The 24,734-nt window shown below is 37.8% G+C and overlaps 1 protein-coding gene across 2 annotated transcripts; it reads left to right on the top strand.

Moving 5' to 3' along the window:
* The first annotated feature begins 120 nt into the window (after positions 1–120).
* SCRN3 (secernin 3) lies at positions 121–24,616 on the top strand. 2 transcript variants are annotated; one of them, XM_055307941.1, is made up of 8 exons: positions 121–275; positions 3,121–3,297; positions 5,336–5,517; positions 6,788–6,987; positions 7,424–7,636; positions 15,209–15,371; positions 16,559–16,739; positions 22,284–24,616. In XM_055307941.1, the coding sequence occupies exons 2-8, from the start codon at positions 3,139–3,141 to the stop codon at positions 22,452–22,454; spliced, it is 1,269 nt and encodes a 422-aa protein (XP_055163916.1). In that variant the 5' UTR covers positions 121–275; positions 3,121–3,138; the 3' UTR covers positions 22,455–24,616. The 2 variants fall into 2 exon arrangements, with proteins under 2 accessions (XP_055163916.1, XP_055163917.1); XM_055307942.1 differs by lacking the exon at positions 3,121–3,297.
* Positions 24,617–24,734: the final 118 nt, after the last annotated feature.

Below are 24,734 nucleotides of genomic sequence, written 5' to 3'. Positions count from 1 at the left end.
CCACTTCCGGCAACTCGCCCCGCCTCCCGCCCCGCAGGCCCCTCCCCCCGTCAGTGAGGGCGCGTGCGCAGTGGAGCTGCCGAGCCGGGAGGTGCTGCGTGGCGGCCCCGGGGGCTCCGGGAGGGGGTGGGCTGCGGGTGGGCAGGGCTGTGCGAAGGTGTCCCTTCCGCGGACTCCGACTCGACTTACCTAAAGTTCTCCGCACCGATTGTCTCGTCTGCATTGTGGAAGTAGCGAATTCTCGTGCAAACTCTGGATGCTTCTGAAAGCTCTCGGTGAGCTAAAGCCTGTGCCCGGAAAATGCCAAGGTCCACAAGGAGCGAGAGGGTTTATGTTTTGTTACCGGCTGTACCGTGTGCCTGATGTGCATAGGCATTTGTTGGATGATGAATGCGTATTTAGGAGCTGGCAAGGGCTCCTGAGCTTCCCCCACTGCTCTACCAACTAGGTGGCCTGTTCCCTAGCCTCTCCTGCGACCCCCGTCGTGCAGCTCGATTTTTTTAAGATTTTATTTATTAGAGAGACACACACAGAGAGAGGCAGAGACACAGGCAGGGGAGAAGCAGGCTCCGCGCAGGGAGCCCGACGTCGGACTCGATCCCGGGTCTCCAGGGTCACGCCCCGGGCTGCAGGCGGCGCTAAACCGCTGCACCACCAGGGCTGCCCCGAGACCCCAGGGTTTTGGGTGCCCGGAGCTGCTACTGCTGCAGGGGCTCCACCAACCAAGCCCTCTGGCAGGGAGGCGGGGGGTGCGATAGCGAGAATAAACCTCTTGTGAGCAGTTTACCCTTTTGTCCAATAATAATAACAGCTTGCGTTTGAGTGTCTGATACTGATGGAGGAACGAGTTAGGGGCAGGTGGGGCTAGGCAGGGAAGGATAAGGGAGAGGCCCCCAGAGTCGGGGTCCTACCCATCCCGAGGAAACAGATAAGACGGTGAAGACAGGGAAAAAAAAAACAAAACAAAAAAAAAACTAGCTCCCTAGCTCCAAAATGTTAGGGAGTTATCCCCCTTTACCTGGCTGCTAAGCGATCCCAGAGATCCAGTTGTAGAGGAATGTTATGGAGGAGATCCTAACCAGAGAGAAGGGAACCCCTGGTTTGAGCTCGTGACATTTACAAAAACATCTTGTTGTGATGATGCTCACAGGTCCCCACTGTGTTCCTTCTTTTTTTTTTTTAATTTTTATTTATTTTATGATAGTCACACACACAGAGAAAGAGAGAGAGAGAGAGAGAGAGAGGCAGAGACACAGGCAGAGGGAGAAGCAGGCTCCATGCACCGGGAGCCCGATGTGGGATTCGATCCCGGGTCTCCAGGATCGCGCCCTGGGCCAAAGGCAGGCGCCAAACCGCTGCGCCACCCAGGGATCCCCACTGTGTTCCTTCTAAATATCCACCGTGATACTGATAAGAAATTTACCAAGTTCCCTGGTCACTTTCCTATAAAAGACAGACCCTAAAAGCCCTGGGTGGTAACCCTGTCTGGACCCCTCTCCCTTTCGAGAGCTTTCTCTGTATCTCTGCTTAATAAAGTTCCATCGCTTTGCTCGTCTCTTGTCCGCAAGATTCATTCTTGGACTACAAGAGACAAGAACCGAGCTCACCTGTATTGATTTGTTCCATGCACTATGCAAAAAAGCTTGAATAAATACATAAATATTTTTTAAAATGTTTAATATTTTTATTTTAAAATAAAATAAAATATGCAACCCCCCGGGGTGGGGGGAAGCCTGGGTGGCTCAGTGGTTGAACGTCTGTCTTTGGCTCAGGGTGCAGTCCCAGGGTCTGGGATCGAGTCCCCCACATCGGGTTCCTTGCAGGGAGTCTGCTTCTCATGTCTCTGCCTCTCTGTGTGTGTCTTTCATGAATAAATAAATAGAATATTTAAAAAATATTAAATAAATATTAAATATTTAAAAAATCCAAAAAAGCTTTATACATTGTCTTATTAAATTCTAATAAGAGCCTCCTGAGGGATTTACCTACGAGGGGGAAGGCTTAGATGGAGATTAAGGAGCCTCCCCAGGTTGTGCAGTGGTAGAGCTAAGCTCAGAACACAAATAGAAGGCGATCCAGGACACAAAGGTTGAAGTTCACCCAGCGGCTAGTGACCTCCCTCCTCCCATAACAGGAAAAGAGAAAAGTCTTTAAGAGTTTCAGGCTCAAAACAAACAAACAAACAAACAAACAAACAAAAAACAGTTTCAGGCTCATGGTGTTTCTTTCTTGAGTCGTTCTGTTCTCTTTCGAATGAAAACATTTACCAGATTTATATTTTGTTTTAAATTGCTAGCATCTGTTTGTGTAAAGCCATTCTAAAGTTTGGTCATTATAAAATAAAGGAGAGCAGGAAACTCTAAAACAGTATGTCCACTCTGGAAGCACACGCGTTCTATGGGAAATCAAGGGTTTAAGATTTTCCAAGTTACAAATGAAGACACAATCTTGATACTAAATTCTACAGTCAGGATTTACAAATTATGTCTGTGAGCTTCTTCCTGGAAGTATCAACAATTAGGAATTTTACTGACATGGTTTTGTATTTGTCTGATTCAGCGAGTCAGCTTTTAAAAAGCTTTTAAACTTTCAGTGTTCTCAGGATTATAATCTGTGGGTGTTCTCGTTTGAGGAAATACTGGCACTTTTCATAAATTCAGGTGGTGAGAATACAAAAATTAATAAAGCGTACTCCCAGCCCTCAAGGACCTTACTGTCTAGAAGGAGACTCACGTGTGTACACAGATATGGAAATGCATATGTGTACACAGATACGGTCTACATAGTAGTAAAGTGCAGGGGTTTCCGAGTATGGAAACAGTGAAGGGAGATTCAGGGAACACACATCAGGAAAGGAAGATCTTAGAGAATAAATTTGACCTGTAGACTAGAAGAAGGTACTGGTCATTGCCATTTTCTTACTGATTTTTGTACTACAAAATGCATTCCTAAGTCATTTTCTTACTGATTTTTGTAGACAGCATAAAGTTTAAAACTTCAATGAATACCCTTTATTAGGTATGGTAATAACATCCCTTGGCCATCGAGTGAAATTTCTATTTTGTGTATACTAAAAACGTTTTTCTCTTTTTATTTTGAATTTTCTATGTGTTTTTATAGTTTTTTTTTTTAAAAAAAATGGAACCTTGTTCCTGTGATACTTTTGTGGCATTACCTCCGGCAACGGTTGATAACAGGATTATTTTTGGAAAAAATTCAGACAGACTGTGCGATGAAGTACAGGAGATAGTTTATTTTCCTGCCGCAGTTCATGATAACCCGAGAGAACATCTTCAGGTAAGTGAAGTACATGTTTTGTTAGCAAGTTTTCTTTAAAAATAAAATAAACAGCTTTCTTTTTTTAAAAAAAGATTTTATTTATTTATTCATGAGAGACACAGAGAGAGGCAGAGACACAGGGAGAGGGAGAAGCAGGCTCCATGCAAGGAGCCCGACGTGGGACTTGATCCCGGGTCCCCAGGATCACACCCTGGGCTGCAGGCGGCGCCAAACCACTGCACCACCAGCTGCCCATAAACAGCTTTAGTATTGATCATTAGCTAGCTATTTGGTAGAGATTATAGAAGTTAAAAATTCAAGGATTTAAATTTGAAAAATAATTTGAATCAGAACTATACTATCTGGTCTTTTATTTCAGTGATTTGGAGGAAGCTGAAATAACAATAAAAACAGTTGTTATTTCTTTGATCAAGTATTTGAATATTTATTTTATGCAAGCATGTCAAATAGGGCAAGGATTTAAAGCCTGCTGTCAAGACTAGTTCTGTCTTCTAAGAGTTTAGAGTCTGGTAGAGTAATAGGATGTACATGTAACTAACCCCATTATAAAGTAGGGTGGTTTAAATGCTAAATTTAAATAACAACAAGTTGTGACAACAGTGGAGAAAGCAGTTTTTTCAGATTAGAGATCAAGGAAGACTTCACCAGGAACTAGGGTTTCAGCTGGAGTTTGATGGACAGAAAGGATTCTGATTGGTGTAGAAAAGGAAAAGTAATTACAGTCTCTGGAAATAAAAGTTTTATCTTCAAAAAAGGCTTTTGGGGCCCTGTGATAACACTATTAACATGAATTTTGGGGCACCTGGGTGGCTCAGTGGTTGAGTGTTTGCCTTTGGCTCAGATGGTGATCCTGGGGTCCTAGGATCAAGTCCTGCATCAGGCTCCCTGCATGGAGCCTGCTTCTCCATCTGCCTGTGTCTCTGCCTCTCTCCATGTGCCTCTCATGAATAAATAAATAAAATCTTAAAAAAAACATGCATTTTATGCAGTCATTTTGTAGTATACTCATTAACTAAAGGACCTTTAAAAATTTTTATTAAAAATCCTTTCAAAAAAATCCTTTCAACATGAAACTTAAAAAGTTTCATATTATGCTTTTATTGCTAAGGTATATATTTTTTAGATTTCATTTTATTGATATTCTAATACTAAAATATGTTAAATATTAGATGTTTTCTGTATACAGGCCTTTTTTATTTTCTGAGACTATTTTTTCATCTTGAATCCATTTCCACTTTCTCTCTTTATGTTTAAATTTCTCCTGTTCTGTAAACCAGTGGTTCTTATTCTTTCACTATGGTGGACACACGAGATGGGTGACTTCCACATGTTACAGAGGCTTCTGTAGCAATTCTATTGTATATAAGCGCTGCTATATGGAACTTATGTCACTAATTAAGAAATACTGGACATTGAGATTGAGATCTACTCTCTTTAAGCCTAAGTCAATACATCTTCCTCTACAAAATGTTTCATGATTTCACAACTAGAAACCATCTCTCTCCTAAGCTTCTGTTAGCACCTCATTTTTACTTTTCTTCATGGGCCTTATACTTTACATTTTGTTGTATTTCAGTTAATGTATAAGTTTTAGGGGCAGCCCAGGTGGCTCAGTGGTTTAGCACCACCTTTGGGCCACGACGTGATCCTGGGGACCCTGGATTGAGTCCCATGTCGGGTTTCCTGCATGGAGCCTGCCTCTCCCTCTGTGTCTCTCATGAATAAATAAATATAATCTTTTTTTAAAAAAAGATATTGTTTAAAAAAAAGTTTTAGTTTCTTGAAAGGAAATCTGTATCTGATTCATCTTTGTAACTACCATATCTCTTAGAATGCTTTGTGATAGGAGATGCTTGATTTCAATGAATAAAAGCTTCAGGGTAAATTCTGAATATGTTTAAAGGGTAATGATTTTATGATTGAAAATTTTAAATTGTACTTTATTTCATAATGGGCATGTCTTCTGCTTGATTTTTAAGATTCTGGAATTTAATAAGTTTTTCTTTTTTGGCTGTTGCTATGGCTTTCTTTACAGTGTACTTATATAGAAATTGATCAAGTTCCTGAAACCTATGCTGTTGTCCTTAGTCGCCCAGCTTGGTTATGGGGGGCAGAAATGGGAGCCAATGAGCATGGAGTTTGCATTGGGAACGAAGCTGTATGGGGAAGAGAAGAAGTTTGTGATGAAGAGGCGCTACTGGGCATGGACCTTGTCAGGTTATTTTTTAATTATATTTTTCCAGTATAGAACTTGTCTAAATTTTTAATTTTGGTGTAACTCTTATAAGTTTTATTTTCCTGTTTTTTCCCATATTTTGGACATTGATCCTTTATAGTTTGTATTAAAATGCTTCAGAGTACAGACATATCTCATCTTATTATACTTTGCCTTATAATACTTCATAGATACTGCATTTTTTACAAATTGAAGGTTTGTGGCAATGCTGTGTCAGGCAAGTTTATCAACACCATTTTTCCAACAGATTTTGTTCACTTCATGTCTATGTCACATTTTGGTAATCTTCACAACATTTCAAACTTTTTATTATATTTTTATGGTGATCTGTGATTAGTGAGTATAACTTGGTGAAAGCTCAGATGATGGTTAACATTTTTTTAACAATAATGTATTTTAAAATTAATTTTTAAATAAAGGGATGTAATTGTTTTTTACACATAATGCTGTTGCACACTTAATAGACTATTGAATAGTGTAAACATAACTTTATATGCACTGGGAAACCAAAAAATTCATTTTATTTGTTTTTTTCAATATTTGTTTTATTCCAGTGGTCTAGAACTGAACCTGCAATATCTCCAACATATGCCTATATAGGCATGTAATTTGAAGACTCAAGGTTATTAATTGGGAGAAGGGAAAGAGTTGAAAATTATGATACATTTATGTGAATTACATGAAATTATATGAAATACCTAACATACTTTATCAGACCATAATTAATTCTCACAGTAACTTCATAGACTACATATTATTATCATCTTTTATAGATGAGATTCTGAGATAAAGCAACTTGCCGAGTTGGAATTTGCCGAGCAAGTTGCCGAGTTGGAATTTGAACATTGATCTATTTGACTCCAGAAACTTTTTTCTGATTTCATGATTCCAAACTGACTTCAGAAGGAATGGCTTAGAAGTTGGATTTCAGTTTATCCATTAACTTAAAAGAACTTTTACTTTGAAATAAACAAAAAATTGGGGATCCCTGGGTGGCTCAGAGGTTTAGTGCCTGCCTTTGGCCTAGGGCATGATCCTGGAGTCCTGGGATCAAGTCCTGCATCGGGCTCCCTGCATGGAGCCTGCTTCTCCCTCTGCCTGTGTCTCTGCCTCTCTCTTTCTCTCTCTCTATCATGAATAAATAAATAAAATCTTAAAAAAAAGAAACAAAAAATCTCATGTACATGAAATTATTTAAGAAAAATGATGGAAATTTATTTTAATCTGAAAACTTTTATATTTTTATTTTAGACTTGGCCTTGAAAGAGCTGATACAGCTGAAAAAGCCCTCAATGTCATTGTTGATCTATTAGAAAAATATGGCCAGGGTGGAAATTGTTCAGAGGGTAGGATGGTATTTAGCTATCACAACAGTTTCCTGATAGCTGATAGGAATGAAGCCTGGATTCTAGAGACTGCAGGGAAGTACTGGGCAGCAGAAAAAGTACAAGGTATGGACTACTTTTCATGATTTTTAAAATTTGTTTTACAATTAAAAAAATAACCCTCTTAACTACAGACATTGCATTTAATTATTTCTCAAGATTTATAATCCAGTGTAATGCAGGGTTGAACTGGAGGGGAAATGAAAAATTTGAAAGAATGTAACAGTGAAGGAGTACTACAAAGAGCTTTTCTGAAAAAGAGAAAAAGGTGGTGTTCTCTCTTTTTCATATTATGATATTAATTAAATCAAGAGTCAGACCAAGCCACCCAGGCACCCTCTTTATCTTTTTGAGTATGTAATAGATGTTCATCAAATGCACATGGTACAAAATTTAGAGATCTATATTCACATTTAAATAGTGATTAGGAATCATAATGTACAAATAAATACAATATGTTAAATGTGATTTTTCTTTTCCTTCCGCTCTTCTTTGAAAATAGAGGGAGTTCGTAATATTTCTAATCAGCTTTCTATAGCAACCAAGATTGATCGGGAACATCCAGACATGAGAAACTATGCTAAGCAGAAAGGTTGGTGGGATGGCAAAAAGGAGTTTGATTTTGCTGCAACATATTCTTACCTTGACACAGCCAAGATGAAGATTTCACCAGGCAGATACTGTGAAGGCTACAGGCTTCTGAATAAACACAAAGGTATTTTATCATTTAAAAAAAATATCAGAATGAAAAATTATATTTTGCCTGAGTATAAGGTTGGTATGATAAAATCTGGTTTTGAAGGAATTATTCTCTTTTTTTTTTTGAGATTTTATTTATTTATTTATGAAGCACACAGAGAGAGGCAGAGACATAGGCAGAAGGAGAAGCAGACTCCCCCACAGGAGCCTGAGGCGGGACTCAACCCCCAGACCCTGAGATCACACCCTGAGCCGAAGGCAAATGCTCAACCCTTGAGCCACCCAGGTGTCCCTGAAGAAATTATTCTTAGTAAGATATAGTTTTATTAAACTGAAATTTTGTGAACTAATATTATAAGTTTTGGGCCTGGTGGCTCAGAGGTTGAGTGTCTGCCTTCAGCTCAGCGAATGATCCTGGAGTTCCCGGATCGAGTCCCACATTGGGCTCCTTGCATGGAGCCTGCTTTTCCCTCTGCCTGTGTCTTTGCCTCTCTGTCTGTCTCTCATGAATAAATAAATAAAATCTTTTTAAAAAATTGATATACCCTAGACAGTTTGAAAAAAAAAAGGAAGAGAGCACAAGTTATGTGCAAGAAAAATATCAACCCCACTGGCATTAGGAGAATAACAGGAATATTACAAACTTAGAGGAAATGAACTAATTCCTTGAAAGCCACAAACCACCAAAACTCACCTAGAAAGGAGTAACTCTTGATAATTGTCTGCTAGACAACTGGTTGTATTCAACCTGCAAACTCTACTGGTGGGCAGCTCAAACGTCAGCTTGGTTCTTTTATCTTTAGCAGGCTGCTTACAGTCTGCCCCACATCCTGATTCACAAAACAGATGGAAATTTGGGCAGCTTTTTCCCCCCCACAGAATTTGGGGGGTTTATCTCTAACTCTGTCTCTTAAGGGATTTCTCCTTCACTTTTTTTAAATTTATTTATTTATTTTTTTTATTTATGATAGTCACAGAGAGAGAGAGAGAGGCAGAGACACAGGCAGAGGGAGAAGCAGGCTCCATGCACCGGGAGCCCGACGTGGGACTCGATCCCGGGTCTCCAGGATCGCGCCCTGGGCCAAAGGCAGGCACCAAACTGCTGCGCCACCCAGGGATCCCCTCTCCTTCACTTTCTAATACCTGTGGTTGACCTCTAGTTCTTCAGGCCAGAGGTTCTCGTAAATAATTGCACAATATTGCACACTGTTGACTGTGGCCTTCCCTTGGGCTGAAGCCAAAACAAAAATAGGAAATTTATCCTGTGCTTCATCCCATCTTCCAAAAGGCCCTGTCCAGAATTTTCCTACTTTTGTTAACTGTAAAGAACCTTTAGGTAGTCTGTCTTTTGTCCCAAGTTTATAGCTACCTAAGGGAGGGTTGGTCTGATAGGAGCTTACTTAGCTTAATTGAAAGCAGAACCCCTTCCTATGTCATTTAATATTCCATGACATTATTTTATTTATAGAAATATGTTCTCATGATTCAAAATCCACAGGTACACAGGAGTATACAGTGAAGTCATTTCCTCCTATCCTGTCCCTAAATGTTAATTTCTTTTTTCCACAGGCAATCTCTTCTGTATTCTTCCAGAGATAATATATGCTTAATGAAACAAAAAATACATATGTAATTTTTTCTCTTTTTTTAAATAAATGGAAGTATGCCATATACACTTTTCCACATGTAATTTTTTTTAGTTAACAATATATAATGTAGGTGATTCTATTTAATGTATTTAGAATTTATTCATTTTTTAAAAAAAGATTTTATTTATTTATTCATGAGAGACACACAGAGAGAGGTAGAGACACAGGCAGAGGGAGAAGCAGGCTCCCTGCAGGGAGCCTGACATGGGACTCGATCCAGGGACTCCAGGATCATGCCCTGGGACGAAGGCAGGCACTAAACTACTGAGCCACCCAAGTGTCCCTAGGATTTTTTCACATTTTTTTTTTTTTTTTTTTTTTTTTTTTTTTTTTTTTTTAAATTTTTTTTTTTTATTTATTTACGATAGTCATACAGAGAGAGAGAGAGGCAGAGACACAGGCAGAGGGAGAAGCAGGCTCCATGCACCGGGAGCCCGACGTGGGATTCAATCCCGGGTCTCCAGGATCGCGCCCTGGGCCAAAGGCAGGCGCCAAACCGCTGCGCCACCCAGGGATCCCTTTTTTCACATTTTTAACTGATGCATAGTATTCTATTATTTTGCTATCTTGTTTATTTCCATATGGTTGTATTTTTTTTAAGATTTTATTTATTTATTTATTTATTTATTTATTTATTTATTTATTTATTTGAGACAGAGAGGGGGATAGTGGGAGAGAGCATGAGCAGTAGGGAGAGGGAGAAGCAGGCTCCCTTCTGAGTAGGGAACCCGGCAGGGCGCTTGATCCCAGGACCCTGGGGTGTTTCTCTGTCCATGTCCCAGGACCCATGTCTCTCTGTGAGAGACACAGAGAGAGAAAGGCAGAGACACAGGCAGAGGGAGAAGTAGGCTCCATGCAGGGAGCCCGATGTGGGACTCCATCCCAGGACCCCAAGATCATGACCTGAGCCGAAGGCAGACGCTCAACCTCTGAGCCACCCAGGTGCCCCAGGCGTATTCTTATATGTCTAATTATTCTTTTTTTTTAAAAAAAGATTTTATTTATTTATTCATGAGAGACACGGAGACAGAGAGAGAGGCAGAGACACAGGCAGAGGGAGAAGCAGGCTCCATGGCAAGAGTCCGATGTGGGACTCAATCCTGGGACTCCAGGATCACGTCCTGGGCCAAAGGCAGGCGCTAAACCACTGAGCCACCTAGGGATCCCCCTGTCTAATTATTCTTACCTAGAATTAAGTTTGTTGAAAAGCTGTAATTTTTAAATTGTATTTTATTAGTATGTCTTTTTTCCATTTTTAAATTTAGTCACTATTAACTCTTTTATTTATTTATTTATTTATTTATTTATTTATTTTATTTATTTATTTTTTACTATTAACTCTTTTTTTTTTTTTATAAATTAATTTTTATTGGTGTTCAATTTACCAACATACAGAATAACACCCAGTGCTCATCCCGTCAAGTGTCCCCCTCCGTGCCCGTCACCCATTCACCCCCACCCCCCGCCCTCCTCCCCTTCCACCACCCCTAGTTCATTTCCCAGAGTTAGAAGTCTTTATGTTCTGTGTCCCTTTCTGATATCTCCCACACATTTATTCTCCCTTCCCTTATATTCCCCTTCACTATTATTCATATTCCCCAAATAAGTGAGAACATACACTGTTTGTCCTTCTCCGATTGACTTACTACTATTAACTCTTAAAAAAAAATTGTAGTGTGTCTTTGCCCCTATGCTTCCAAATAGCTCCAGCAAAGTAACTTGAATTTAGAAGATTATTGGGTACCAATTAACTACTAATGGGTCATTCCACAGTATTTCAAAATATGTGACGAATATATTCTGTTTCACTTGAAGGATAAAATGATTCTTCAAGCCAATCAGAAAGCAACTGCCCCGAGATAGATCAATGATTCATATTTGCTTCTTAGGTATTCATTAAACACATTAGTAATATGTTAGTTATTTGGTATAACAGAAAAAAGTTTGTGACAATGCTTTTTGAATGCCTTAATATCATTGTTTTAAAATATTTAGTATTTTACTTATATTTTGCTTTCCAGAAGAATGTCTTATCATTTGAAAGGTCTTTAAATAAAATTAATTAATAAATAAATAAATAAATAAATTTATTTATTTATTTACGATAGTCATACAGAGAGAGAGAGAGGCAGAGACACAGGCAGAGGGAGAAGCAGGCTCCCTGCATGGAGCCTGATGCAGGACTTGATCTCAGACCCCGGCGATCACACCCTGAGACAAAGGCAGACACGCAACCGCTGAGGCACCCAGGCATCCCAGGATTGTTAAATTTAATTGAATTAAATTAAGTTGTAACTTACAGATAAATAATTTAACAAAGGTTGCTGTTGTATACTTTTTTCTGGCAATTAACTTAGAGGCTTGGGACATAAATTAGCAGGTATTCCTAAAAAAAAAAAAATGAAGAATAACAACACATAATTAAGGTGGAGAGGAAAATGTCAAGAATCCTAGGGTTTAGAGTAATTGGACAAAAGAAAGAAAAGTAGAGGTAACTAAATTAATTAGCCACTGCATCATAATAATTAATTCTGTTATATTTACAAAATAATTGAATTATATATGGATTTGAAATGCATATGTGATTACAGCAAGAATTGCATCTGACATGAAACTTTTTTCTCCCCAAGTATAAAGTACAGTTCATCTAGCTTTCTGTGTTTGCCAAAGGAATAAATGTCTTTCCAATACTTTCATAGAAAATTGTCTACTAGTATATATTATAGTTAATTTTTCCTATGATTTTTCTAGATGGAAGAGTCTATCTTTCTTCTTTCCAGCTACCTGATAGCTATTAACTGTGCTGCATATATATCCAAATTGTATCTATATTCACTCATGTATTTTAAATAACTAGTTTAAATTGCAGTGAAATTGCACCCTGTGTTTTGCATTCATTTTACTGAACCCTGCTACTGCAGTCTCAGTACTTATTCAATGCTTGCTAGTGGATTACTTATAGCTATCCTACTCAACTGATCATGTAAATCCTCCCTTCATTTTGAGAATTGTAGGTTTTGAATACAGAAAACATTTTCATAATACCTGTATTATCGCAGTGTTATGGTTCTGACACTGTTTTCATTAAAACTTGCCATTTACAGGAATTTAGATTTGAATCATTTTAAAATCTCACTAGGTGCAGAAGCTATATGTCTGATAGATAGGTGTGGATGGCAGGCTTTTGCTTTATTGTTTAGTTTTAAAGTTAAAGGCTGTTTTCAGGTGCAGTCTTGTTTTTTTCCCCCTGCATTTTCTCAAAATTAACAGAAAAATTTGCTCTTATAACAAGTTATGTATAAATTATTTTTCTTGAATTGGAAGTCATAGCTCTCCTAAAGAGAAATGGAAAATTTGCTATTAACATAAAACAGTTGGTAGCATGTAATGATTGAGGGTGTTACATTAGATTATTTTATATGGAAGTCAATTTTATTTTAATTTGAAATGTCAAAAAAAATAAAAAAAAATTGAAATGTCATAGAATCACATTTTGAGTACAGACTTCCTGTAAGCTTTTTTCCTTTTAATTATTCCCATATATCATGGGAATGGGGTAGGGGGAAGTTCTTGCTTTTCATGCTCTCTTTGTCTTTGTGAGTTATTTCATATTTTATTCCTTTACAGTTATTGTCATAGGGTATTAGGAGAGAGGAAACAAATACCTGTGGTCAACCAACTGTGTTAAATGAAAGTTATTTGTTTCTTTAGAAATAGTTTTAATGCAGTAGTTAAATGTTTCCAATATAAAGTATCTGAAAATATCTGATGGCAGGAAATTTTTTTTAACTGTGCTTGTTACAATATAGGCCTATCATGTTTGTTACTATTATTGGAAAATTGATACTATTTGAGGCTAAAAAGAGACTGATGGGAGGCACAATAGTGGAGTGGTTAAAAGCACTGAGCTGGATTTCTGTTTCTGGTTATCAAGGAATAACTGGTAGTAGGCTAACCTCCCCCCCGCCCAAAGAATAACTATAAAAACTATAAAATTTGAAGGCATAGGTGAGCACCCAAGACAGTTAGGACATGAGGGCCTAGATCCAAGAAATGGAGGAATGACTAGCTACACTTTGAGAAGCACCTGACCTTCTATGTCACAATTTCTCCTTAAAGCAATTGTTGACTTGTAAGTAGCACAAATGTAGAAGGAGACATTGAAAAATCAAGACAAAAGTAGTTGCTAAAAGTCTAAAAAGCTATGTAAGATTTGGGAATCTCACAAGGCCTCAGGGACAGAACTTAGATCTAATAGTCAACCAGGCCTAAGAAACACCCCAGGAAAGCTACACCTTAGGAGTAAGAAGAAACAGGTACTAGACCAGTCTCAACTGGACCAGTAGGTAATCTACTTATATTCTGTTTGTTTGCCAGAAGAAAATTAAATCCTCTGTTGAGGAAACCATGAAGAGCTGCTACAAATTTTCATCCATAGTGTCCAACATTCAATAAAAAATTATCAGACATGCCAAGGTATTAGACTAAACTGAAAACCAAGAGAAAGTGGACAGTAGAAACTGATCCACTGGTGTCCATAAACTAGCTTCATCAGACAGACTTAAATTAGTATATTTTAGATATTCAAAAAATTAGATGAAGTGATGGAGAATTTCATTACAGAACTGGAGTTTATGAAGATAATCAAATGGAAATAATAGAACTGTAACATTCTAATAACTGAAGTTAAGAATTCAACAGATACCATTTGGTTTAATAACAGAATAGACATAGCAGAAGAAATTAGTGAATTGGAAGGTCAGTAGAAACTATCTTGGTTGAAATGGAGAGAGAAAAGTTTAGAAAATGTGGACAAGTGTGTGAGAGCCTTCTCAGACTTGGTGAAAAGGTCTCACATATGGAGTTGGAGTCTCAGCAGGGAAGGAAAGAGAGACTATGAAGGGGCAAAATCAATATTTGAAGAGATACTGGCCAAGAATTTTCCCAAACTAATAAAAGTCATTAATCCCCAGCTTCGAGCTCTACAGATCACAAGAAGAAATAAAAAGAAACCATACCTGGGCACATCCTAGTGAGATTTCTGAAGGAAAAAAAAACCCAAACAACAACCAATAGAGAGAAAATCTTAAAAGCAGTAAGAGAGAAAATCTTAAAAGCAGTGAGGGAAAGCTACAAAGGGGCAAATATAGGACTGACAAATAACTTTTCAACAGAAGGAAAAGAATCCAGAAGACTGTAAAGGATGCCTTTAAAGTGATGAAGAAAAACAATGATTACCTATTTAGAGCTCTATACCCAGTGAAAATCTCCTCCAAAAATGAAGTTGAAATAAAACAGAAGTTGTCACTAATTGGCACTAAAGAAATACTAAAGGTCATTCTTCAGGTTGAAAAAAATGTTCTCCCATAGAAGCAAGGGTAAGCAGGGCACCTAGGTGGCTCAGTTGTCTGCCTTTGGCTCAGGTCAGGTCTTGGAATCAAGTCCTATGGCTGGCTCCCTGCTCAGTGGGAAGCCTGTTTCTCCCTTTCCCTCTGCCTGCCACTCCCTGTGCTTGTGCTCGCTCTCTCTTAAATACATAAATAGAATCTAAAAAAAAAAAGATTTAAAAAGAATGGATACACTCAGATAATAGTTACTGAATATTGTCAGTAATGTTAACTAAATACACCTTTAAGATTTTTGTAAGAGCAACCAGATTGAATGTATTTTGCATTTTTTATTCCTTCTGAGTAAGTTACAGATTTTACTTGATATAATGGTTTTTGAGACTTTGTATTTTATATTTTTCTAAGAAATCTTTCTACGACAGTGGAATGAAACTAATAGTTATGATACAATGTTTGTTTATAGTCAATCTCTAATTTATACCTAGACCATTATCTCATGTTATATATTATTGAGAGAAAGCAGTTAATATTTACACTATGTCAGTATGCAAATTCATATGTATTTGGTGATTTTTAAAATGATTTCCCTAGGAAATATAACTTTTGAAACAATGATGGAAATTCTCCGAGATAAACCAAGTGGCATTAATATGGAAGGAGAATTCCTGACGACTGCAAGCATGGTTTCTATTTTACCTCAAGACTCCAGCCTTCCTTGCATTCACTTCTTTACAGGGACTCCTGATCCTGAGAGGTAAAGTCATAAAATACTGTAAACCAACAAGGGCTCAGGGGGTAGGGTAGTCACTAGTCTGTTGGTGATTTTGCCAGGCTAAATTTTTCTTTTTTTCTTTTTTTTTAAATTTTTTTAAAAATTTTTTTATTTATTTATAATAGTCACAGAGAGAGAGAGGCAGAGACACAGGCAGAGGGAGAAGCAGGCTCCATGCACCGGAAGCCCGATGTGGGATTTGATCCTGGGTCTCCAGGATCGCGCTCTGGGCCAAAGGCAGGCGCCAAACCGCTGCGCCACCCAGGGACCCCTGGGCTAAATTTTTCTTACACAAATATGACAACAATTTTTTGGAAGCATTTTCTGTTCAAGTGGTAGCCTGCCATTTCCGTATGTATATAACTGCCATAACTATTCTCATTTTTATAGGACAAAAATGTTAATAGTTTCTTGTATGCAGTTATCCCTACTCTCTTTCTCCAAATATATTTAAAATTGTCAAGAAAAGAAGATGGTTTTCTTTTGCAGATTCAGCATTACAATATTAGATGATTAATAACAGTAAAAAGATAAAATGATGTAGTTGTGCCGGATTTAGATGGTTACTTATCTACTCATATCTAGAAAATACATGCATATAAAATTTAAACTATCAGTAGCTGAAGTTATATCTAAAGTCAGATTTATACAGACTATCTTTAGTCATTAATGTCTCCCACAGAACTCAATGCACATGACATTAGAAATGATCTTATGTTCACTATTTCCTAGTGTTATAGTCTTTCATGTTATTAAAGATATTTTCAAGAAGATAGAATGAGACTTGTGAATGCGTTATTAATACTGCTGTTGATTTTCATTCCAAATCCCAATCCTCAATCTGTAACATTGTGGGTTGCTCTTACCGTTCAGCTGTGGAGTTTGCAGTAGAAAATGATGAGCTGTGTTTTCACTTGGCACTGTTTCTGTGCCAGGCCCTTTGTTAGGTTCGTGGAAATACAGGGCTAAAGAAAGTACGGTCCCCAGCCCCAAAGGAGAGCCCAGTGTACCAGGAAAGACCGATGTGAGTATAGCTAGTATGACAGGAACAGTTAGTATGTAACAAATTAATAGAAACTTCTAACTAGAGGGAATCTTAAAAGATTTAGAATAATGCTGAATACTTTTATATCACCGCAAGCCAATTTAATGAAGACATTTTCTTCTAGATCTGTTTTTAAGCCTTTCGTATTTGTGCCAAATATTTCACAACTATTGGATACCAGTTCACCAACATTTGGACTTGAAGATCCAGTTAAGAAGAAGCCACGTTTCCAGCATAAGCCTGACAGAAGGCACCCACTCTACCAAAAGCATCAACAGGCATTGGAAGTAATAGATAAAAAGGAGGTATGACTAAATTAGATTCTGTTTTATCATTAAGAAGAGTTTCAAATGTGATTCAATCCATATTTTGAACTTTGGAATCTCAGCTTTCTTTCCTTACTTTATGTAAAAATAGGTTTAAAAATAGTTTAGATGGGCAGTCCGGGTGGCTCAGCGGTTTAGTGCCACCTTCAGCCCAGGGTGTGATCCTGGAAACCCAGGATCGAGTCCCATGTTAGACTCCCTGCATGGGGCCTGCTTCTCCCTCTGCCTGTCTGTCTGTCTCTCTCTCTCTCAAAAAAAAAAAAAATAGTTTAGGTGCTTTAGATGCTAAAAATAGTTTAGATTCTAGGAGAGCTATAACCAAAGGTTAAAAATAATGGTTAAGAATGCATTGAGTCTTATAGGGAAATTTAGTATATTAAGTGTAATAACAGTATCTAATATTTACTGAGCACTTACTATCCACTCAGCACCATGGTACTGTTACACAGAGTATTTTATTTAATCTTCACAACCAATTTAAGAGTAGCTACTGGGCAGCCCCGGTGGCGCAGCGGTTTAGCGCCGCCTGCAGCCCAGGGCGTGATCCTGGAGACCCTGGATCGAGTCCCACATCAGGCTCTCTGTATGATGCCTGCTTCTCCCTCTGCCTGTGTCTCTGCCTCTCTCTCTCTCTGTCTCTATGAATAAATAAATAAAAATAAAAAAATAAAACTGTAGAATTAAAAAAAAAGAGTAGCTACTATTACTATGTCCATTTTGCTGATAAGGAATTTGAGACTTAGGGAGTTTAAGCAGTTTGCTTAGTTTATATCTCACTAACAAAGCTATTGGAGGGCAGTTAATGTAATCTCTTCCATAATGTTCTTTTTTTAAAAAAATTTTATTTATTTATGATAGTCACAGAGAGAGAGAGAGAGAGAGAGAGAGGCAGAGACACAGGCAGAGGGAGAAGCAGGCTCCATGCACCGGGAGCCCAACGTGGGATTCGATCCCGGGTCTCCAGGATCGCGCCCTGGGCCAAAGGCAGGCGCCAAACCGCTGCGCCACCCAGGGATCCCAATGTTCTTAATCATATAGCCATAGATGAATTTTAATGCAAAGTGCTGGGATCCCTGGGTGGCGCAGCGGTTTGGCGCCTGCCTTTGGCCCAGGGCGCGATCCTGGAGACCCGGGATCGAATCCCACGTTGGGCTCCCGGTGCATGGAGCCTGCTTCTCCCTCTGCCTGTGTCTCTGCCTCTCTCTCTCTCTCTGTGACTATCATAAATAAATAAAAATTAAAAAAAAAATAAAAAAAAACAAAAAACAAAAAAAAAAAACCAAAGTGCTTAACACCCCTTAGACTTAAAATAATAATAATGAGTTGGAGTTTAAAAAAAAAAGATAAATGCTTGTGTTTTTTAAATGTAAGTATTATAGGAGATTAACATATGCAAAATCTCATCTCTAGAAATAAGCAGATACATTTTTGGGGAGACAGATACATGGATAGATTGACAATTTTATAATATCCATACCTCTTCAGTCCTCTTGTCCTCTTCCCTCTCTCCCCCAGAGATAAAAATAGACTAGAAGGAAATGGAAGGGCACCCTAAAGGTTTTTTAAAGAACTATCAACTGATTTCCCTCAATGAAGGAAAAGATTGGCCATTTTATACCTTTTCTCACCTGTTTATACCAGCTCCTGATTTCTGTTGCCTATAATTCCTTTAACTTCATCAAGGTATATACATTTACATTTTTTCCACATAAAGTGAATTAAATTAATTGTCCTCCAGGTAATTATTTATTTACTTTTGTCTGTGGTATGTTAGAATGGTTGCCATTCCTCCACCTGCTTTGCTTATGCTTAAAGCAGAGAGTTCTGTCCAGACCTATTTGCTGTGAATTCTTTTTTTTTTAAGAGTTTATTTATTTATTCATGAGAGACACACAGAGAGAGGCAGAGACACAGGCAGAAGGAGAAGCAGGCTCCATGCAGAGAGCCCGATGTGGGACTCAATCCCGGGACTCCAGGATCAGGCCCTGGGCTGAAGGCAGGTGCTAAGCCACTGAGCCACCCAGGGATCCCCTTGCTGTGAATTCTTGACACTATTTTTGTTTTATCTTTGTTTTAACTTAAAACTTAGAGCATAGGGGCTCCTGGGTGACACAGTCAGTTAAGTGTCTGACTCTTGGTTTTGGCTCAGGTCGTGATCTCAGAGTCATATGACTGAGCCTGACATGGAGCGTAGCATTGACCACGTGTGGGCCCCCTGCTCAGTGCAGAGTCTGCTTAAGAGTTTCTCTTCTTCTCCCTCTGCCCCTACCCAGCCAATAAATCTTTAAAACAACAACAACAAGAAGCTTAGAGCCCAAACACCTTTTGTAGCCTGGTGGCATGGAGTGAGAGGCAAACAGTTTGTTCTAGGAGTCCATTAAATGTGCTGATGAGAGCCCACTCCAGTGGCCGTGGTGTCATACATTGCATGGGATTGGCTTACCCTCCAGACTCAGCACACCCCTGTGAAAAATGATGAGTCCACTGGTTCTTCTAGCCTTTGCTCAAGTTCGTGAGTGATATGTTTCCAGAGTGTCTGCTCTGGAGGGATTTTCCTTCATTCCCCCTTGAGCAGCCTCCACACTGCACTCATTGCTTACTGTAGCTCTCAAGGATTATCAGCTTCCTTTTCCCCACAATTGCTTCTGGGAGGCTGGTTTTGTACACTTTTTTATTAAATATTTGTTAAATTGCTCATTGACATTTTTCTAATTAATTCTGAAATTAAAATTTAAAAGCTGTTGTTACTATTTTAGGCTTTATTTAGCAGGCATTAAATATTGATTGATAGCAGAAAGTTGTAGAAAAACAATGGAATTTGAAGGAAGAAGTGTTAAAGAGCCGGGTTCTAGTCTACTTATTTTTAATTGAACTATAGTTGACACACAGTGTTAACATTAGTTTCAGGCGTACAATATAGTGACTGGACAACCCTATACTATGCTCACCCCAAGTGTAGCTACCATCTGTTACCCTACACTATTACAGTATCATTAACTATATTCTTTATGTGCCTTTTATCCCCATGACTTCTTCATTCCATAACTGGACACCTTTATTTCCCTCTCCTCTTTATCCATTTTTGCCCACTCCCTTACTCTCTGACAACCATCAGTCTGTTTGCTCTGTATTTATGAGTCTATTTCTGCTTTTTGTTTACTATGTTTTTTAGATTCCACACCTAAGTGAAATAATATGGTATTTGTCTTTCTCGGTTTCTACTCTTATGTCTTTTTTTTTTTTAAAGACTTTATTTATTTATTCATGAGATACACAGATAGAGAGGCAGAGACAGGCAGGGGGAGGAGAAACAGGCTCCACGCCAAGAGCCCAATGAGGGACTCAATGAGAGACTTGATCCCGGGACTCCAGGATCACGCCCTGAGCCAAAGGCAGATGCCCAACCACTGAGTAACCCAAGTGTCCCTCTATTTTTATGTCTTAGATAGGGTTAATGCTACTGGTAGTTTTAATTTACATTTCTTGATTACTAATAAGTTAAAAATCTTCTCATATGTTTATTGGCCATTAGTATTTCCTCTCAAATGACTTGCTTTTTTTTCCCTTAGCCTCTTTTTCAACTGTTTCTTGGTTGTTTTTGTCTTTGCCTCAAAAGAAAAAAATATGTGAATTTTGAGTCTTTGTTATACTGCAAAATTTTCATCTCAGTTTATTAACTTTTTTGTCAGAAGTCTTAAGTTTAGTCAATTATATTTGTTAGTCTTCACCTTTAAGGCATCTTGATTTCATGCTTCAAAAGGCCAGCCTCACCTCAAAATAAATATAACTTCTGTATTTTATTCTAGTATATGTGTGTATTTGAAAAAAAATAGTTCTTTAATTTGTCTGAAGTTTATTTTTGTGTATGTTATGAAATAGGGATTCTTTTTTTTTTAAGATTTTATTTATTTATTCATGAGAGACACAGAGAGAGACAGAGACGCAGGCAGAGGGAGAAGCAGGCTCCCTGCAGGGAACCCGACATGGGACTCGATCCCCGGTCTCCAGGATCACGTCCTGGGTTGAAGGAGGCGCTAAACCGCTGAGCCACCAGGCTGCCCTGAAATAGGGATTCTAACTTTGTTTTCCAGGAGCTGACCAATTATTTCAATACCATTTGTAGACAAAATACATTTTCCCCACTGATATGTAATGTAGCATTTCTTCAGAAAAAGTCGATACAATTGATTTTAAAGTATACGTTAAGGTTAAGAATCTTTGTTTTATGGAGTTCTGCCCTACAATGGTTCACATTTTTAAAATTATACTCACTTTTTTTAAAAGGTATTTATTTGTTTATTTATTTATTTATTTATTTATTTATTTATTTATTTATTTATTTATTTATCATAGTCACAGAGAGAGAGAGAGAGGCAGAGACACAGGCAGAGGGAGAAGCAGGCTCCATGCACCGGGAGCCCGACGTGGGATTCGATCCTGGGTCTCCAGGATCGCGCCCTGGGCCAAAGGCAGGCGCTAAACCGCTGCGCCACCCAGGGATCCCAATTATGCTCACTTCTAATAACTTTCTTCTTCTATACTTTTTCTCTCAGTACCTACCCTATAACTGGTCATGGTAATTCATCAGTAACTTAAAAATTGCTTCATTTTGTAAGAACCATGGCCTTCCCCCACCCCCACTTCTTGAAATAGAAGAATCAGAGAAAATGTCTTTTCTTTTAGTTGTTCTTTGCCTTGAATACTGCTGTTGTTTTTCTTTTGTTTAATCTGATAAAACTGGTTTTAAATATAGAAGATCTGGGATCCCTGGGTGGCTCAGTGGTTTAGCGCCGCCTTCGGCCCAGGGTGTGATCCTGGAGACCCAGGATCGAGTCCCACATCGGGCTCCCTGTATGGGAGCCTGCTTCTCCCTCTGCCTGTGTCTCTGCCTCTCTCTCTCTCTCTCTCTCTGTGTGTCTCTCATGAATAAATAAATAGAATCTTAAAAAAAAATAGAAGATCTAACTTCATAAAAATATCCTAGCCTAAATTTTCAGCAACTTTCCCCATGTACAACATCATAATTGCAATGGTCCTTGTTGTCTTTTAGGTTTCTTGCTTATAGACTAATCCTACACAATTATTATCTTTTCTATTAAGAATACCTAATAGGGGGATCCCTGGGTGGCTCCGAGGTTTAGTGCTGCCTTCAGCCCAGGGCCTGATCCTGGAGACCTGGGATTGAGTCCCACATCAGGCTCCCTACATAGAGCCTGCTTCTCCCTCTGCCTGTGTCTCTGCCTCTCTCTCTCTCTCTCTCTCTCTCTCTCTCTGTCTCTCATGAATAAATAAATAAAATCTTAAAAAAAAACTAATAGATTTGGGTTAATCCATTAACTTAATCTAGAACAATGATTTTTCCCAAAGAATTTCATTCCTTCTATATTTAAAGAATATGAGGAGGGGAACTAAAATATAAGTGAAAACCAGAATGAACAAATCTTGCCTGTAGAAGTGAGTTGGAATTTGGTTAGACTTGTACATTTGTGTGTGTTTATTTATTTTTATTTTTTCATTTTTCAGGAAAAAGCCAAAACATTGTTGGATAACATGAGGAAACTGGAGAAAGAACTATTCAAAGAGATAGAATCAATTCTTCAAAACAAGCACCTTGATGGGGATAAAATTGTTAATCTCTTTCCTCAGTGTGTAAAAGATGAAATTAGAATTTATAAGTCAAACATTAGTCCTTAGTGGTCATATAAATGGTCAGCAATCTTCAAAGTCTGAATCTATCACTTTGGTAAATGATAGAACCTAGCTTGAGCAGATCTGATTATCCTTTAATAGCATTTATGTTAATGGCCTATTGAAACTACATATAGCTTTGCTGAAATATTGAGAAAGAAAAATACATTGGAATTAGGCACATATATCATGGGATAGTCAGGATGTATTTCAGATATTTTGTGGGGTTTTTTTTTAGCCATAATGCCTTTTAAAAATTAAAATAATTAAATATTCTGCACAAAGCATAAAACATTGAAATAATGCATGGATTTATGTTTATTATAGCCCTCAAATAATTTTCTTAATTACAGCAAGAAAGCAGATTTTTCTTTAGTAATGGAAATTATTGTTTCTTGAGTAATGAGTTTTTTCTCATTAGGCAAATACTAATCATATCTAGCAAAATTTTGTAGGTTTATACATTGTCTTATTACAGTGTATTAATTCTGCAAATGCACTTTTATTAAACTCAAACATGCTTTTTGTCAAGATTTTTTTTTTTTTGTCAAGATTTGGCTGACCAAAAAAAAAAAAAAAAAAAAAAAAAAAAAAAATCTGGCTGACCAGTGAGTGATTACCTCTAATTATAAAGTAGTTTTTCAGCTATGCTTTGCACCTTTAAAGGCTTTTATGTTAATATTTTTAGAAAAGCTTATCTGGGGATTAGGAAATGGCTAAGGGAACCAAGACCTTAGGAAATACTCTTTCTGTGTCTTGAATCTTTCTCAAATTTTATTTCTATTCACTTGAAAACAGCAACACGAGTGAGAGTGGCAATGAAATAGAATTGTTAGTGTATTATGAACATTTAAGAACATTATAGTGTATAATGTATTATAAGCATTATAAGTAATATCTACCCAAAGCTTATAAAACTTTGTTAAAGTCCATAGAGATTACAAATAAGACTCAAAGTTGCAAATTTAAAACAAAAGAAAATTCCAACTCCAAATAATACTATTTATTGGTTTCTATAAATATCTTTTAGGTACTTGATTATATTATATTTACCGGTTGCTATCATTGTAATTAGGATTATTACTAAAGCAGTAAATCATTATATTTAAAGAGTGCCCAGGAAGTTTCTTAAAAAGTTCTCTCATAAAAACCATAATCTGCCTGATATTGCTCTTGTCTAATTGAGGGCTGCCATAGAGAGACTTATCTCAGGTACTCAGCTATGGTTCAGTGTTAGGTTCTCTCCAAATCATGAAAACCCTTGGCCAACACCTGTACCTCTTATCTCTCTTTTAATATATGAGGAAACTAAGCAGGCTGTTCATTTATCTAGAGACACATACTTGAATCTTATTCTCTCCCTAGGGCCAGCATGTTTTCCCTTTCTCCTCCCACACCAACCTAGACTCAACTACCACCATCTCTTACTTGGACAATTTCAGCTGTTTTCTACACCCATTTTTGTTTTTTATCTCCATTCATACAGATCACTGCAGCCCAAGTGATCTCTTAGAGGTGTAAATCTAATCATGAATTGCTGTCCTGGAACTTTTTAAGAAAATACTTTTTATAGCAAATTTAAGATTTAGAGCAAAACTGAACAGAGAGTACAGAGTTCCCACGTACCTCCTGTCCCACCTCCAATTTCCCCCGCTAGCAACATCCCACACTAGAATGGTATATTTGCTATAGCTGAGGAACCTATATTAACATATCATTATCACCTCAAATCCATAGTCTACTTCAGGTTCACTCATGGTACCTTCAATGGGTTTGGACGAATATATAATCATATGTATTAATGATCATAGTATCATACAGAGTAGTTTCACGGCTCTAAATATCATCTGTGTTCCACCTATACATCTCTCCCTCTGCTTACCCCTGACAACTACTTTTTTACTGTCTCCATAGTTTTGCCTTTTCTAGAATATCATATAGTTGGAATCATACAGAATATAGCCTTTTCAGATTTGCTCTTTAACTTACTTAGTGATATGCATTTAAGAGTCCTCCATGTCTTTTCATGGCTTGAGAGCTCATTTCTTTTTAGTGCCGAGTAATATTACATTGTCTGGGTGTCTTGGTTGCTGATATCCACTATGAAGGGCATCTTAGTTGCTTCCATGTTTTGGCAATTATGAATAAAGCTGCTATAAACATCTGCATGCCAGTTTTTGTGTAGACATAAGTTTTTCATTTTATTTGGGTAAATACCCAGCAGCATGAGTGCTGGATGGTATGGGAAGAGTATGTTTAGTTTTATAAGAAACGGCCACACTATTT

Source organism: Nyctereutes procyonoides, unplaced genomic scaffold (genome assembly GCF_905146905.1).
Source record: "Nyctereutes procyonoides isolate TBG_1078 unplaced genomic scaffold, NYPRO_anot_genome, whole genome shotgun sequence".
NCBI classification, from domain to species: domain Eukaryota; kingdom Metazoa; phylum Chordata; class Mammalia; order Carnivora; family Canidae; genus Nyctereutes; species Nyctereutes procyonoides.
Note: the sequence above shows the minus strand (reverse complement) of the source record. Positions and strands in the feature narration are given on the sequence as shown.